Raw genomic sequence first — 17,484 nt, forward strand, 5'->3', positions numbered from 1 at the left:
GAACATTTCTCTGAAAGGAGAGGATCACAGCAGACTGCCACCTGTCTACCCTGGTGAGCTGTGTGGGGTAAAGCTTTTCTTCTATTTTCAGGGATAAGACTAGTTACCATGGGCTCCAAATGTAACCAACTTGGATTAGAATTTACCAGAGTCTGAAGGTTGAAGAACTACACAGCACTTCCTGAGAAAGGCTATGTAACAGAAAGATTTTTAAAACTCTTCTTTTGCAGTGATTTAGGGCAGAGATTAGCAAAATACAGCCAGCAGACCAAATGCAGCCAGTGCCTGCCTTCCCAAATAAAGTTTTACTGGCAGACGGCAATGCCCATTTCTTTATGTGTTGTCTATGGCTGCTGTCATGTCAAAACATCAGAGTTGAATTCTTGTGATAGAGACCAGATGGTCAGCAGAACCTCAGACATGTCCTCTCTGGCCCTTTAAAGAAAATATTTGCTAATCCCTGGCTTAGGATAAGGCTCTGATGACCTGCAAAGCTAGTTCCCACTCCTGACCTTACCCCTCAGCCTCAGACCTGAGTACTCCCTGCTCAACCTGGCCCAGGTCACCTCTACCTTGCCGCCCTACAAGCACGTCCGCTTGCCCTGACTGATAACCTTGTCTCTGCCTGAAACCAGCTCCTTTCCTGCTCCTTCTTCTTGGTGCCACATCACCCACCCAGGCCCAGGCAGATACTCAGAGTTCCTTCGTATAGCCTGTGGAGGGTCAGGGAAAACCAGGAGTCTTAGCGAGGTGGTACTTACTTCTGGGGATCTTGCTGGGGTAAATCTTCTGGCATGGTTTATACTCATCCGGAGGAGGAAAATCTTCCATGGAATGGAACGTGAATTTAGATTCAAAGTCATCTGCACACAAGGGAAATCGCAAAATCACTCTCATTACTATGATGATCCGAGTTTTAATAATTTCCAAGAGCAAACAGGCTTGCCTGCTCCGTGCAAGGTTTTAATGGCAGGGCTGTTCCCTTCTAAGACATCCATTCACCTCTTAACTTTTACTATTACTACTTATCTGGGACAAGGGGGAATCAGGACAAGTGAAGTCACAGACTCTTCCCATCATCCACCCAACTTCCTTCAACCAATGTCTTAAGGAAGCTTCCAAAGGGAGCAGACGTGCCACAGGCCTATCCAGGGCCCAGAGTCAGAGGTGGGGAACCTGGCAGCAACAAAGGTCAGCCAAGTCCCTGTGGCCTGCGGTCCTTCCTGTGCTCCTGAGGAGGACTCTAGGTGAGGTGGGAGGGCTGGACAGAACAGGAGTCCTCAGGCTGCCTGGTGGGGAGGAGCCCAGCCTGTGTCCAGTTGGGGACCAGGGCTTCCCAAAGCAAAGGGATTCTGCAATGAGCCCCTGATGGCAAGAGGAGAAGGGTCCTGCAGCTCTTTTATGAATTGAGTCCCTGCTTTGTGATCTAGGTTTTGGGTGTGACAGTAGCTCAGCCCACAAAGGGGGACAAAGATTCTTGGTCACACCTGGCCCCAGAGGACTTTCCTTCCTAGTTCCACAGCTTTACCTTAATTGTTCCTCTGCTGGTGAACCTTGCATCCATCCTCTCATCTTGTGCAAATCAGTCTATCAGGCTTACGTCTGATTTCTCCATGGAGACAGGTGTGTGCACATGCACACACACAACTTAAATGTTGGTTTTCTTCTCTCTCTGTAGTCTCAATCAGAAGGTTGGGGAGTAGATTCTGGAACCCTTCCCCCAGAAAGCCTCAAAAGAAACTCTATTTAACACAACCTGTAGGCTGTTCTTCACCCCACTCACCAATGATCAGGTTTCCATTCCGCAGCTGACCTCCAGGCTGCTGGGTCGGAGTCCAGGCTGGAGCCTGCTGGCTCCTGCTGGAAAGCTCAGTGGTGGGTGACCTCGCAGGGGGTGCTGGAGGTGGGTTGAGTTTTCCCCCACCAGTTCCTGGCAGAGAAGATGATGGTGTATTCAGATAAAGGACTTTCAGATAGAAGATGCTAGGATGGTAGATGCTATAACCTTCTGGGAGAGGTGAGGTATTGAGATCTTTGGGTGTAAAGATGATACAATGATGAAAAGGCAGCCTCTTGAGCCAACCTTCTTGGGATTGAATCCCAGTCCTCCTGCTGGAGTAATAACACCACCTCTTTGTGCCTCAGTTTCCTCATCCATAAAATGGGAATAATAATATATATACACATTCTTGGGCTTCCCTGGTAGTTCAGATGGTAAAGAATCCACCTGCAATGTAGGAAACCCAGGTTCGATTCCTGGGTTGGGAAGATCCCCTGGTGAAGGGAAAGGCTACTCACTTCAGTATTCTGGCCTGGAGAATTCCATGGACTGTATTAAGCGAGTTGATTTAATTAAAGTGGCATGTAGTAGGGGCTCAATGAATATTAGCTGCTATGACAGTATCAACCCTTGTCATCAGATGGTACAGCCCAAAGAAGTGAAGATACTGCACAATCCTATGCAAGGGAAGGACTCTCTGTAGGTGAGACTCGGGGTGGGGCTGGATGAGCAGGCTGCCGGGGGCTTGCTCCTTCCCCTGCGTTTCTGCTCGCACTGATTCTCCTGCACTTTAGTCCTATGTTTCTCCTTCCAGTGAATTTAAAACCTAGCTGGCCCCCAGGGCCCAACTCAAATCCCATCTACTTCATCAATTCTTCCCTGATGATCTCCTTTGCCAAGACTTCTTCGCATGACTCATTTGGCAGTTAATAACCTGCTGCCTTGGCACATCAACTTGGTACTCGACTCTTCACTTTGCTCTTGAAGTGATGACAACTGCACCATTACTATCTGTGTCAAGATGTTCACAAGTACAACCTCCTACTCTTCCCTGTGGTTGGCCTGAAGCAGAAATCGCCCTTGTGTTGTTCATGGAAAGCCAAGTCTCACGTCCAAAATCACAGTGGAAGAGGCCAGACAAGCGCCCATTCCTGGAGTCAGATTTGCAGCTCTGGGGCCTGTGCAGGCCCAGTGCAGAAGCTGGCCTCCCCACGGCCGTCAGCGCACCCCACCCCTCAGCTCCACCCTCGGCCTTTCCCTTTCTCAGTCTTCCTCCTCCTTGCTGGTCTTCCCTTCCTCTGTACCAGGATCCACCAGGATTTACCTGTTCCCACAAGGGGACTAAAGAGGATAAGGGGCTATGGACCCCTCTTCTGGGTGAGAAGCTGCCTCTCCACTTGGTCAGAGAGAAGGAAGTCAGGCCGCTGAGCCCCTAGCTACCCCTCTCCCCAGGCAAAGCACACCAGGCGTACTTCCTCACTTGGTGTGGAACAATCTGTTGTAAAAGGTGTTACTGTCACTATTTCCATTTGTCAAATTACAAAAAGCAAGGTTCAAGGACATTAAAAACAGAAGTGGGTGGGAAGGCAGGATTTGAACTCAGATCTCTCTGAATCTAAAGCACTGATTTTTTTTCACCCATCTTAAACATTTAGGAATCATGAGCCTCAGAAGGGGCTCACTAATACTAATGCTGGACATTATGATCAGTCAGTTGAGAAGAGAATGATTAAAATCTTATCTCTTGTGATCAAAAGCCTTAAAAATATCCTTGTTTTTTGTACCAGGCACTCCCTTTCAGGGACTTATCCTTTTAAAAAATTTTTTAAAATATAGACTACAATTGCTATAAATGTATCTCCTGCAATATTATTTGTAATAAAAAATAGAATCAACTTAAATATCTAACACTAGAAATATGGTACATATCAATTATATTAATATGCTTACAGATACATTTTAACAATTTCACAAATATCAAATTGCATCAAAATTGCTTTTAATATTATAATAAATGGAAACAGAATAGAAAATAGTATATACAACATCATATTAACCATGTAAATATGTAGGTTAAGAAATATGTTAAATATGTTAAGAAAAAAAGGAAAACATCCAAATATGACAGTTTTTACTTCTGGGTGATGTTATGGGTGATTTCATTTTCTTCTATTTGCTCTACAAAGAACTTGTATTATTTTTAATTCAATGATGTATATTTAAGAAACTTTCTGCATCAAGAGATGTTCTGCAGATTCAAAAATATAGAGAACAAACTGGTGGTTACTAGTAGGGAGGGGTGGGGGCAGGGCAAGATAGGGGAAGGGGATTAAGAGGTACACACTACAAGGTATAAAATAAATAAGACACAAGGATATAATGTACAGCTCAGGGAACATAGCCAATATCTTATAGTAACTTTAAATGAAGTATTCTCTATAAAAATATAGAATCACTATGCTGTATACCTGGAACTAATATAACATTTTAAATCAATTATACTTCAATTAATAAAAAGAATGTCTTCTCAAAAAATTTTTTTTTCTGAAAAATCAAGGAATATGAGCCTGTGTGTATAATTGTGGATATATGTTGGCCTATGTGTGTGGATATGGGCTTTGATGAGTGTGTGCATATATTTATGAGTGAGTGTGTGTGTATATGTGTATGTGTGTGTGTGGTGGAGGGTGCTTCCCCTATGGCTCAGCGGTAAAGAATCTGCCTGCAATGCAGGAGCTGCAAGAGACATGAGTTCAATCCCTGAGTCGGGAAGATCCTCTGGAGGAGGGCATGGCAATCCACTCCAGTATTCTTGCCTAGAGAATTCCCATGGACAGAGGAGCCTGGTGGGCTATAGTCTACAGTGTTGCAAAGACTCAGCATGCGTGCGTGTGTGTGTGTGTGTGTGTGTGTGTGTGTGTGTGTGTGTGTGTGAATGTGCAGTGTGCTTTCCATTTAGAAGCACACCAAAGGTAATTGAAGGCTAATCACTTCATGGAAATCATAGTCATGGAGTATGTATATTCAATCCAGTTCATCTCTGCTGGAAACATGAAGGGATTATTTTTAAAGTTTGGCTGAAAATATGGACCCTCAGTTTTCCTGAGTCAGCTGGAGAACCTGCCAAAGATATGGCAGAATGCTAAACTAATCTACTCAGGATCAATGAAAATCCTGGCTGGGAGCCAGACTATAATAACTCAGACAAAAATTACACCGGAGAGCTGGTTCTGGAAACAATTGCACTTATAGCTGTCCCACCCTGGGGAATGGTGATAGTAAAAACAAATAGACTTTTCTAGATCTCACTGATCTGACAACTGCATGAGGGGAGAATTATTGCTATGCCCATTTCACAGATGAAAAGGAAGCACAAAGAGGCTGAGGAACTGCCCTGGGTCACGCAGCTAGTCACGGCAAGGTGATTAAGGCCAGAATCCCTACTTGTGGTCTGCACCATCTTGGACAAGTCTTCTGGCCGTCCTTACCCCAGTTTCCTGTCGCTAACCTTAATACCTCAGCATAAAGTCACATAAAACAAGTTTCTCTTGTGCTCCACAGGGCACTGAACAGGTCTGATCTAAAACAAAATTCAGAGTTAAGACGTCCTGAGGTTTTCCCAAGTGGGCCACAGGTGCAGTCCTCTGGGGGTTTCCCTAGCACCTCCAGAGCTGCTGCCAACGGTCAAAAAAATTATCCTCTGACACGACCACCCTGGAGAACAGCAGGGCTTACCGGGGCCTCGGCCCGGCCTCTTCTTCTGCAGGAACGGCTGAGGTCCTGGAGGGGCGGGCGGCACCGGCAAGGCCTGCCCGCTGGGCTTGGGTGGCTGGGCCTGGAAGCTGGGGGACTTGGGGGGCAGCGGGGGTGGGACTTCACAGCTGCTGTTAGCACTTGGCAAAGGGGGCGCAGGCAAAGAGGATCTGGGGGTGCATGAGGCGTAAAGGGGGAGTGGAGGAGGCGGGGGCGGCGGGGCGGGAGGCTCCCGCACATCTTGGGGCGGGCTGGCAGCACCCGCGTTGAGCCCGGGGTGCCCACAAGGAGGGAGGAGCGGGAGCGGGGGCGGGATGGGCGGCAGGTGCAAGGGGGCTAGCTGAGGCTTCGCTGCCTTGTCACTGGGACCCAAGGCCGGGGGCGGCGGGGGCGGCGGGGGCGGCGTGCAGAGCAGAGGCGGTTCAAGCACCGGGGGGCTCCCTTTGGTCGGTGGGCCGGGTGGGGACACCAGCGGAGCTTTGACGGGGGAGGACGGGGGCAGGGGCGGGGGCGGGGGCGGTGGGGGCGGCGTGGGGGGAGGTGGGGCGGGCATGCTGGGGCGAGGAGGGACCGCCCTGGCCGCGCCGTGCCCCTCAGAGGCGTTGCCTAGCCTGGGAGACGCGGGGGGGTTGAACGGGCCGCTGAGAGTCTTGGTGGGAAGCCGTGGGGAAGGCGCTCGGGAGCCAGGGCCCTGGCCCGTCTTGCCACCTGGAAGTGAAAGAATTCTGTTTATAATAGCCAGGATATGGAAGCAACCTAGATGCCCATCAGCAGATGAATGGATAAGGAAGCTGTGGTACATATACACCATGGAATATTACTCAGCCGTTAAAAAGAATTCATTTGAATCAGTTCTAATGAGATGGATGAAACTGGAGCCCATTATACAGAGTGAAGTAAGCCAGAAAGATAAAGAACATTACCGCATACTAACACATATATACGGAATTTAGAAAGATGGTAACGATGGCCCTATATGCAGGGCAGAAGAAGAGACGCAGAAGTACAGAACAGACTTTTGAACTCTGTGGGAGAACGTGAGGGTGGGATGTTTCGAAAGAACAGCATGTATATTATCTGTGGTGAAACAGACCACCAGCCCAGGTGGGAGGCATGAGTCAAGTGCTCGGGCCTGTTGGGCTGGGAAGATCCAGAGGAATCGGGTGGAGAGGGAGGTGGGATGGGGGACCGGGATGGGGAATTCGTGTAACTCTATGGCAGATTCATATCAATGTATGACAAAACCCACTGAAAAATAAAAATTAAAAAAAAAAAAAAAAAAGAATTCTGGGTTAGCTCAGCGGGCAGAACTGGGAGAAACCGCAGGGCGTGCGCCATCGTGAGGGGCTCTGTCCAGCACGACCTCAGGGAACCGCATGGTGCGCATTCTCCTCCCGAGTGGCCACTGGAGGCTGCAGGTGTAGCAGCTGCCACACCAGAGGGCCGCCCAAGGGCCTTGCCTGAAGAAACACACTGGCCTCCGGTGAGATGAGCCCGGCTCCAGCGGCCAGACTGCTGTTGGCACCAGCTCCCTGTCCTATCCCACCTCCACCCTCTGACCAGGATGCAGGGCTGCCCTGACCTCCTGCACCCTCTCTGCTCTCAAGGCCACCCTCACACTCATCCTGTTATTCTCTAGGCCAGTCAGCCTGCATCTGCGGGTGTACCAACCAGAAGCTCCTGACGAGGGAGGTTTTTCTCACTCCAGCATTTTGTGAACATGGACTTTGCTTCTGTACTGAGAGAAGGAGATTCAAGATTCCCTGAATATACTAGGTGATTGGAAAGTCAGTGGGAATACACCCTGCCTTGGGGATCCAGGTCCAATGACCTTGAACCTCCTAGTTCCATGCCGTCTGGAAACTCAAAGATCCTTTTCCCAAAGGCTTTTGCCCATTTCTAAGCGACTTGCTGTCTCCTGATCTCCTGGCTTTCTTACCCTGTAGATCACATCAACCCCAACTTGAAATCCAATGCCTCTTTAAATCCAATGCCAACAGCAACAACAACTTGCTCACAGTAAGCATTTGTGTTTGGTGGATGTCATGGAAAACTCGGGTGGAGGGTGCTCCCAGGTTGGGGCCTCCTCACTCTTCGCACACCCTTTCACCCTACTTGCCACTTCTCACCCTTTTTTGCCTCTGTCATTCCAAAGAGAAAAAAGTCCCTCTCCTTGTTTAACGCACAAAAGTTCTGCAGTCACTTAAATATGTCCTTGGAGTATCACTCTCCACTTAGCAGGCATATTAAAACATTTCTTCCAAATAAATATACGGCTTTCCCTAAAAGGAATTTTTGGGAATATATTTCTCCAATTCCAGCACCTGTATATTTTATAATCTCCATGAAAATATTTGGAAACCACTATAAAACATGTTTGCTTCTCACACCTCCAGCCTCCTGGTGCTACAGAATAGGAAACACAGGTTTCATGTCAAATTATAATGCCAGCAGCTGTTGGTGGTTGTGAGCTTTTCAGTTCCTGAGTCTCCAGTGTGTTTACCGAACCAGGTGCTAAAAGTATTTGGTACCAAAAGTCAGGCCAGTCTTGGAAGGGCATGGAAGAGGTGACTCTGGGGCTGAAACCAACTGAGCAGGATCACAGTAACTGGCTTTCCAAACAGATGACCCTACTCTGGCTATGATGCGACAGCCACCTGGACACATGACTCATGACATGAGTCTCAACTGTGGAATGCTCTTCTGGAGGCAGGGGGGAGCTGTCAGTATTCCTCTGTCGAAATTTTCTTTTAGATGGCTGTGGAAGAGATAAGATCTTTGCACATATGCATCCACCCTGGCAGACTTGGTTCCACCAGGGTGCTAAGGCAAGCATTGCAAGAATGGCTGACTGTCCACGACCAGGAACAGGGGGCTCCCACCTGGCCTTTTCAGGGTCAGGATCTACCACCTGCGATTCCAGCGTGAGGCATTTTCTTTGAGGTCCAGGGTAGGTGTCAGCCTCAGAGATTCCTGCCTCCAAGTGCTCCAGCCTGTTTTCAGTAGTCCAGAGGGATGAAGATGGAGGACCTAGGCAGCCCTCCAGACAAGGCAAGGCCTCCCTCTGTACCCACTGGCCAGATGACTTTAAAGAGGTAACAAGTTTGAGTAGCAAAATCAACCCCTGAATAACTAATCCTAAGTTTTTAAGTGTCTGAGAGCACCATGTATCTGAGATTCCAGAACCCTTAATGTGGGTCAGTTAAAGTACAGGAACTTCTACTTACTAAATGGCCAACCTAATGAGAGATGGGCAAACCCGTCTGTATCATCATGTGAGCAGCAGAAGCAAGGACAGCACAAGTCCTTGCCCAGCTTATGTGCGTGCCCATTCTGGGATGAAGCAGAGAGCTGAGCATCGTGAGTTCAAGGGGAGACCCACAGGAGTCAGAGTCAGCTCTGGCAAGGAAACCAGGCAGCAGAGAGGGCTCCGAGAGTGAGCACCAAGGGAAGGTTTTCCATCATCGCATGAATGCAAGCCCTAGAAATCCAACTAGAAACACAAGAGCAGACCATGAAGTGGTAGGGAAAGGCCAGTTCAAGAACATCAAGGGGGCTTTGTTGACATGAAAGGAATTAGCTTTTGAGCCTGGGTGTTTATCAAAAGATGAAATATGTCTTCCTCCTTCCATTTGTGTATGTTTCCAGGAGACCTCGTATTGCATGGAAGTCTCATTACACGTTCTATACAAGCCAGTGATGTTTAGGGTTTGTTACATAGCAACACCCAACAGACATGATGCTAGAGACCCATCACAACTCACCACTGCCAGTGAGTCCACAGTGATGTCATGAAGACCTTCTACTGTGATTTACATCCATACTTTGCAGTGTGGGCCACGGTCACACCATTGCTAAACACTCCACACTATGGCAACTCCTTCTTCAGTGATTACAATGGGATGATTTAAACAGGATGAGGATTTCAAAGATCCCTTAGAAACAAGTCTGTGTTTTGAAAACTTCCAGTATTTATGCTTCCAAAGAAGTGATCTCCTACCACATGACTATTCACTCTAAACATGGCACTTATGGGCAGGTGAGGACTGTCCTGTTGGTTCTGCAAGGCAAGGAGATAAGAGTCAAAGGTAGCCAATTTGAACTCTTCCTTACCTGCTGCATCCCTCTGGCCTGCCGGTCGTAAAACTGGAAAGCCACCAGCAAACAGATCTCCCAGGGCTGGAGGTGTGCTCCCCCCTCGAGAGTTTGCAGGACCTCCTCCCTCTTTGTTGGTTCCTTTAGAACCTGTAGAGAGAAGAGGCAAGTAGATGTGGACCTGTGAGCAGAGCTGAGCGGCCAGCTCTCACCCTGGCCATGGTCTAACACTGCCCGTGGCAGCCTTCCCTCTGCCCCCCACCAGTGTTACCCTTCTCCTACTCAACCTCTTTCTCAAGAACCCCTGCCTTGGGCCCCGGCCTGTCCGCCACCCTCTCCAGGCTACCAAAGAGCCATCAGTAGTAACCACTCTGAAAAAGGATCAAAACAAAGGCATCTCTACACTGCCATTTAGTAGACATGTGTGTGCACGCTCAGTCTGTGGACTCTTTGTAATCCCATGAACTGTAGCCCGCCAGGCTCCTCTGCCATGGGCTTTCTTTAGGCAAGAATATTGGAGTGGGTTGCCATTTCCTCTTCCAGGTGATCTTCCCAACCTAGGGACTGAACCTGTGTCTCTGGCATTAGCAGGCAGATTCTTTACCACAGAGCCACCTGGGAAGACCATTTAGTAGATGTCATCTTTTAAATTAGAAAACCCAAACACTGTAGGTAAAGAGCTGACCCCATTTTCACTTGACTGTTGTGGGAAGACTAGATGAAGAAAACCCAAAGATTTAATTTAGGCAATAATTTTAACTTCTGGTCCACAGAGCCTGGTCCAGGATTTGCAAGCAGGAAGTAAAGGTCTGCAGTGATTTCTTCTTCGGTGTTTTCATTGTCTGTCTCTCCAGCTCCCACTCCCTGGGCCTAGTGCTCTTCCCTGCACCACTTTTTTTTTTTTCCCTATGGAAAAGAAAGCTCATGAGCTCGTGAGAGATGTCACTAATTCCAGCCTTCCAGATGTGTGTGATTAGCAACTACATAAAATGAGAAGACATTGAGCTTACAAGAATTTTTGGCAGACAATGTTCACAGCCTGAAGCTAATATGCACAGAGAAATCAGGGCACAGTGCCTACTGGTGGAGGAATGTGGCCAGATTATTCCTAGTATTAACATTAAACATTACTTCTTCACTAGAATGATAAAGAAATGAGTGTCCCAATAAAATGAATTGATCTGTTAACTTGTTTGTTGTTGTTCAGTCACTAAGCCATGTCCAATTCTTTGTGATCCCATGGACTGCAGCAAGCCAGGCTCCTCTGTCCTCCAATGGCTCCCAGAGTTTGCTCAAATTCATGTCCACTGAGTCAGGCTTAACTAATTAGATGGTGGGTCGAGCCAGAACTAATTTTTATTGTAACCAATGCTGAAAATGTTTCTTAAAATAATTTGCCTATTCATGCACATTAACATATATAATTATAGATATTAAATACAATTATATTTTAGAACTATCTTTGAGAATTACCACCATGTATCACTGCAAAATATATGGAGCCATAATAAAACCTTATATTTAAATATATTTCTTTTTTTACTTTTGTTTTCTTTTTTTAATATTTATTTATTTTAATTGGCAGCTAATTACTTTACAATATTATACTGGTTTGTGCCATACTTTGTATATACTGGGCTTCCCTTGTGGCTCAGCTGGTAAAGAATCTGCTTGCAATGTGGGAAACCTGGGTTCGATCCCTGGGTTGGGAAGATCCCCTTGAGAAGGGAAAGGCTACCCATTCCAGTATTCAGGCCTAGAGAATTCTATGGACTATATAGTCCATGGGGTCACAAAGAGTTGGACATAACTGAGTGACTTTCATGTTCACTTTCTTTCACTGTATATATTATTTCAGCCTTCAACAATCTTGATCAAAAAATGGCAGGTATTATTATCTCCCCCCATTTTGCAGATGAGCAAACTGAGTCTCAGAGAGGTTCCCTGATGTGCAGAGTGGCAGAATCAGAACTCAACATGGGTCATCTGATGGCAGGAACAAGGCTCCTTTTACTCCATCATAAACTCTAGAAGACATAGAAACTTACAGTCATGTGATCCCGGGAGAGAATTTGGCAGAAATATTTTTCCTTATGGAAAATAAAATCTTTGCATTTGTTAGGGTTGAGACTTGAATTTTTTGCTCATTCAATTTGAGGATTATGTTGACACAGCATAAGTGATCTTTAAATGTTACTTCACAATGGATAAATACATTGTGGAACATCCATACGATCAAATCTTCAGTTCAGTTCAGTTCAGTCGCTCAGTCATGTCTGACTCTTTGCCACTCCATGGACTACAGCATGCCAGGCCTCCCTGTCCATCACCAACTCCCGGAGCTTGCTCAAATTCATGTCCATTGAGTCAGTGATGCCATCCAACCATCTCATCCTCTGTTGTCCCCTTCTCCTCCTGCCTTCAATCTTTCCCAGCATCAGGGTCTTTTCCAGTGAGTCAGTTCTTCACATCAGGTGACCAAAGTATTGGAGTTTCTGCTTCAGCATCAGTCCTTCCAATGAATATTCAGGACTGATTTCCTTTAGGATGGACTGGTTTGATCTCCGTGCAGTCCAAGGGACTCTCAAGAGTCTTCTCCAATACCACAGTTCAAAAGCATCAGTTCTTCAGTGCTCAGACTTCTTTATGGTCCAACTCTCACATCCATACATGACTACTGGAGAAACCATAGCTTTGACTATATTGACCTTTGCTGGCAAAGTAATGTCTCTGCTTTTTAATATGCTGTCTAGGATGGTCATAATGTTTTTTCCAAGGACCAAGCATCTTTTAATTTCATGGCTGCAGTCACCATCTGCAGTGATTTTGGAGCCCAAGAAAATAAAGTCTGCCACTGTTTCCATTGGTTCCCCATCTATTTGCCATGAAGTGACGGGACCAGGTGCCATGATCTTCGTTTTTTGAATGTTGGGTGTTAAGCCAGCCTTTTCACTCTCCTCTTTCATTTTCATTAAGAGGCTCTTTAGTTCCTCTTCACTTTCTGCCATACGGGTGGTGTCATCTGCATATTGGAGAAGGCAATGGTACCCCACTCCAGTACTTTTGCCTGGAAAATTCCATGGACGGAGGAGCCTGGTAGGCTGCAGTCCTTGGGGTTGCTAAGAGTCAGACACGACTGAGCAACTTCACTTTCACTTTTCACTTTCATGCATTGGAGAAGGAAATGCAACCCACTCCAGTGTTCTTGCCTGGTGAATCCCAGGGATGGGGGAGCCTGGTGGGCTGCTGTCTATGGGGTCGCACACAGTTGGACACAACTGAAGCGACTTAGCAACAGCAGCAGCATCTGCCTATCTGAGGTTATTGATATTCCTCCTGGCAATCTTGATTCTAGTTTGTTCTTCATCCAGCCCAGCATTTCACACGATACACTCTGCGTCGAAGTTAAATAAGCAGGGTGATAATATACAGCTTTGACGTACTCCTTTCCCAATTTGGAACCAGTCCATTGTTCCATGTCTGGTTCTAAGTGTTGTTTCTTAACCTGCACACAGATTTCTCAGGAGGCTGGTAAGGTGGTCTGGAATTCCCATCTCTTTAAGAATTTTCCACAGTTTATTGTGATCCAGTCACAGTCAAAGGCTTTGGCATAGTTGATAAAGCAGAAGTAGATGTTTTTCTGGAATTCTCTTGCTTTTTCTATGATTCAACAGATGTAGGCAATTTGATCTCTGGTTCCTCTGCCTTTTCTAAATCCAGCTTGAACACCTGGAAGTTCTTGGTTCACCTACTGTTGAAGCCTTGCTTGGAGAATTTTCAGCATTAGTTTGCTAGCATGTGAGAGTGCAATTGTGCAGTAGTTTGAACATTCTTTGGCACTGCCTTTCTTTGGAATTGGAATGAAAGTTGACCTTTTCCATTCCTGTGGCCACTGCTGAGTTTTCCAAATTTGCTGCCATATTGAGTGCAGCAATTTAACAGCATCATCTTTTAGGATTTGAAATAGCTCAACTGGAATTCCATCACCTCCACTAGCTAATGGGTATAGATTTCCTATTGGTGTGATGGAAATGGTCTCGAATTAGACAGGGGTGATGGTTGCAACAACAATGAATATATAAATGCCACTGAATTGGACACTTTAAAATGGTCAAAATGGTGAGTTTTATATTGTGTGTATTTTAAAACAATTAAAATAATTACTGTACCATGAAGTTTCTTTTTAAAGCATTTGAAAGTTGATGGTAGATATGCTAAGCATCATCCGCAGACCAGGAAAGGTAGCTCTGATTCTCTCAGCCATGTAGACCGTACACTGAGCAGGTCTGAGATGGCCACACGTGTGTCCTGATTAGCACTTGTGGCCCTGTCCTGAGCAAGCCAGGAGTGTCTGGCTGAGTCTCACAGGCCTGCCCTTGGCTCTTAGCAGGCCGGATGCTCACTTACCCTCGATCTGCGGGGCGCTGCGGTCATTGATCTGCGTGACTTTTCGGAGGCGAGTCCCTTGCTGGATATCAGCCAACAGTGCACTCCGCCCTTTGGGATCTGCCTTTCTCAAGCTGGAAGCATCTGCACTTACCTGTAAGGGAATAAGAGGGATTTGATTCTAATTACATATAACATTTGCAGGTAAGCCATGTGTCCTGTCTGAGGTGAGTTTCCCCTCCCATACTTTTCTGCCTTCCCGATTTGCTCTCCCCTGCATCACTCTCACCAGTGCAGACATCTAGGGGTCATAGGTCTTGCAGGAGGCTTACCTCCTGCCCTACTCACATCCTTCTCCCTGGGGACCCAGAACAGATTCTTTTGTGAGCTGAAACTCCCATAATCTTAAAGAGCCCTAATTCATGGCCCCTTTTCCTCCTCATAGGTGAGCCCCATCCACTTATCTGGGCTTCTGGCTGTGTGTTTCTGACTCTGGCTCTCAGGTTCTGAATAATTACCCTGCCTGGTGTCCCCAGGGCCCCTCCTGGACCAAATTCAGAAAGAAAGAAGTGCAGGAGACGGCAATGAAAGTTTAGTGACTGCTTTCTTCTCTGTGTCTGAGTGTGTTACTTTAATTCTCACAAAACCTTGTGAGTTTCAAGTGAGTTTACCCTCATCTTACAGGTGAGAAAGGACTATGAAATCTCTTCCCAGTCACAGGGCTAGGTCCTAACCCAGATCTGCTGAATTCCAAAGACCACATGCTTTTTATTATGAAGCACTACAGAGATCAAGGGCATGGTGCTGTAGTTAGGGCAAGTATTCTCTGGACTACAAAAATGCTTTGTAAACACGTTCATGAGAATAACCTCTGCCAGTAACACTGAGGTCCAACTGTTTCACTTCCACTACAGCTTGTGCTGATACAGTGGGGTCTCCATGGGCTATCAGAACCAGGGAGCAGCAGAAAGAACATACAGAGGCTGGTGGCAAATAAGGGAGGGTGGGTCACACTAGAAGACATAGCCAGGAGAACCGTCTACAGCTAGAAGGTTTATATTACATGACCTAACATCTGGTTAAACATTTCTCAAGGTGAGAAATACTTTCTAGCACCTGTTGTATGGGAATACCATGTCTTTGGTTTTCAGCTTAAACATCACTTTGGAGGTCTTTTCTGGCCCCTAGCCTAAATAAGGCTACCCCGGGTTCTCTCTTAGAGCACCATATTCCTTTTATCCCCTGCAAGTTTGCCACAGTGTATGCATTTATACTTGCCATTCCTTGTGGAAAATTTCCAGTTGTGGTTATGAGCTGCAGATTCACCACCCCCACAAGACACTCTTAGGAAAGACATCTTGTCCATTTTGTTCACTAATACCTCTCCAGAGAGTAAAACTTGGCCCTAGATAGGCTCAAAAACTGTTTACTGGATGAATGAATGAATGAGTATGAATGAACTAAACCCAGGACGCATAACACACTGGTCTTGCTCTCAAGGGCATAAGCAGGTACCAGGGAGAGAGTACACTCATGCACAGCATATCACTGAGAGGAAGACTCCAAGAGTTCAGAAAGGATATATTTCTCAGGCTCAGCAGGCTTTGAGGAAGACAGGAGACCTTAGACGGTCCTTGAAGGACAGACAGAACTTATATGAGCTCTTGCAGTAGCCGTTTTCTCCACATGGCCATTTGCCAAAAAGAACCACCAGAGACTCTCCAGTGTCACAGACTGAAAATGAAGGCAATTGTGGTTTTAGTTAAAAGGTGCTGAGTCCACATTTTCACCAGCTGACTCCATGGCCCAGGTGATGCATCTTACACAGGCTTTGAAGGATACAAGCTTCAAAGTCAGTTTCTTGTTGCCTGGAAACATGCTTTTGACCTCTTGAGAAGGGCTCACTGATGATGGTCAACAACTGAGCTATGAGCCAGAGGTCCCAATCCTAACGATATACATTTTTTATGAATATATGTACAAATGCACACATACAGCAGGATATTTCCCACACGAGATGATCTTTAAACTCTTTCTCTGTAAACCATTAGCCCATAAGTCACTTTAAACTTCAAAATTTTAAGATTTATAAAGTTTACTCTTGTATTTAGAAACAATTAGTAACAGGAATAAAAGGCAAACAGAAATATCATGACCCTAGCCAAGAGAAGTATGAACATTTTTTTAAAAATCTAGCATTACAGTTGCAGGATTAGGGGGTGAAAGTATTTTGTAATTCCTTCCTAGTTATGAGATAAACAACACAATGAATTGCATTCTTCTGTTAAAAGAAGCAACTGGAACCATATCTCTAACAATTCCTGAGTGGGGGTGTGGGTGTTCATCTTACAATCTTTAAATGCCATTTTTAAATTGATTACCCAAATGCACCCCCACCATTCCTTGACCTTGCCCATCCTAAGCTTTAAAGGTGAGCGCCATGAAGAACATGGTACATCCCGGGAATATGATTTTGGGGGGATTGTACTAGGTCTTAATTGCTTCTCAGGCTTTCCTCTAGTTGCAGAGAGTGGGGGCTACTCTCTAGTTGTGGTGTGCAGGCTTCTCATTGCAGTGGCTTCCCTTGTTAAAGAGCAGGGGCTCTAGGCCTTGTGGGCTTCAGTAGTTGCAGCACGTGAGCTCAGTAGTTGCGGCTCCTGGGCTCTAGAGCACACGTTCAATAGTTGTGGCACAGTTGATCTACGGGCATGTGGGATCTTCCTGGATCAGGGATTGAACCTGTGTTTCCTGCATTGGCAGGTGGATTCCCCACCACTGAGCCGGCCACCAGGGAAGCCCTGGAATAATGATGTGAAATTGTGTTTCTACTGAGCACAAGCCTCAGTACATTCTTGTCAATTCCACATGATAGACTTGTTGATAAACATCTTCCAAATCAGCTGGAGGGTATGGCAGGTCCCATCATGTTTCAACATCCTTCTGTGTGTGTATGTGTGTGTGTGTGTGCTCAGTCGTGTCCGACTCTGTGACCCCATGGACTGTAGCCCACAGGCTCCTCTGTCCATGGGATTCTCCAGGCAAGAATACTGGAGTGGGTTGCCATTTCCTCCTCCAGGGGATCTCCCTGATCCAGGGATCCAACTCACGTCTCCTGGGCCTCCTGCATTGTCAGGTGAATTCTTGACCACTAGCGCCACCTGCGAAGCCCCACATTCTTCTTTGCTGCCTTTTCCCCCTGTGCCACTGTCTGCCAACAAAGAGCCATCTAGTCAAAGCTATGGTTTTCCCAGTAGTCATGTATGGGTGTGAGCGTTGGACTATAAAAAAAGCTGAGCACCAAAGAATTGATGCTTTTGAACTGTGGTGTTAGAGAAGACTCTTGAGAGTCCCTTGGACTGCATGGAGATCCAGCCAGTCCATCCTAAAGGAAATCAATCCTGAATATTCATTGGAAGGACTGATGCTGAAGCTGAAACTCCAATACTTTGGTCACCTGATGTGAAGAACTG

General features: G+C 46.4%; 1 protein-coding gene across 1 annotated transcript in view; it reads right to left on the reverse strand.

Moving 5' to 3' along the window:
- Positions 1–17,484, reverse strand: part of WIPF3 (WAS/WASL interacting protein family member 3) — a 78,272-nt gene that overhangs the window by 12,444 nt on the left and 48,344 nt on the right. Inside the window, exons 3-7 of the mRNA XM_065938727.1 lie at positions 14,036–14,168; positions 9,647–9,778; positions 5,516–6,241; positions 1,784–1,930; positions 762–863 (exon numbers count right to left, since the gene is read on the reverse strand). Coding sequence (XP_065794799.1) covers positions 762–863; positions 1,784–1,930; positions 5,516–6,241; positions 9,647–9,778; positions 14,036–14,168 — 1,240 coding nt within the window. The remainder of the gene's footprint in view (positions 1–761; positions 864–1,783; positions 1,931–5,515; positions 6,242–9,646; positions 9,779–14,035; positions 14,169–17,484) is intronic.

Source organism: Muntiacus reevesi, chromosome 6 (genome assembly GCF_963930625.1).
Source record: "Muntiacus reevesi chromosome 6, mMunRee1.1, whole genome shotgun sequence".
Lineage (NCBI taxonomy): Eukaryota > Metazoa > Chordata > Mammalia > Artiodactyla > Cervidae > Muntiacus > Muntiacus reevesi.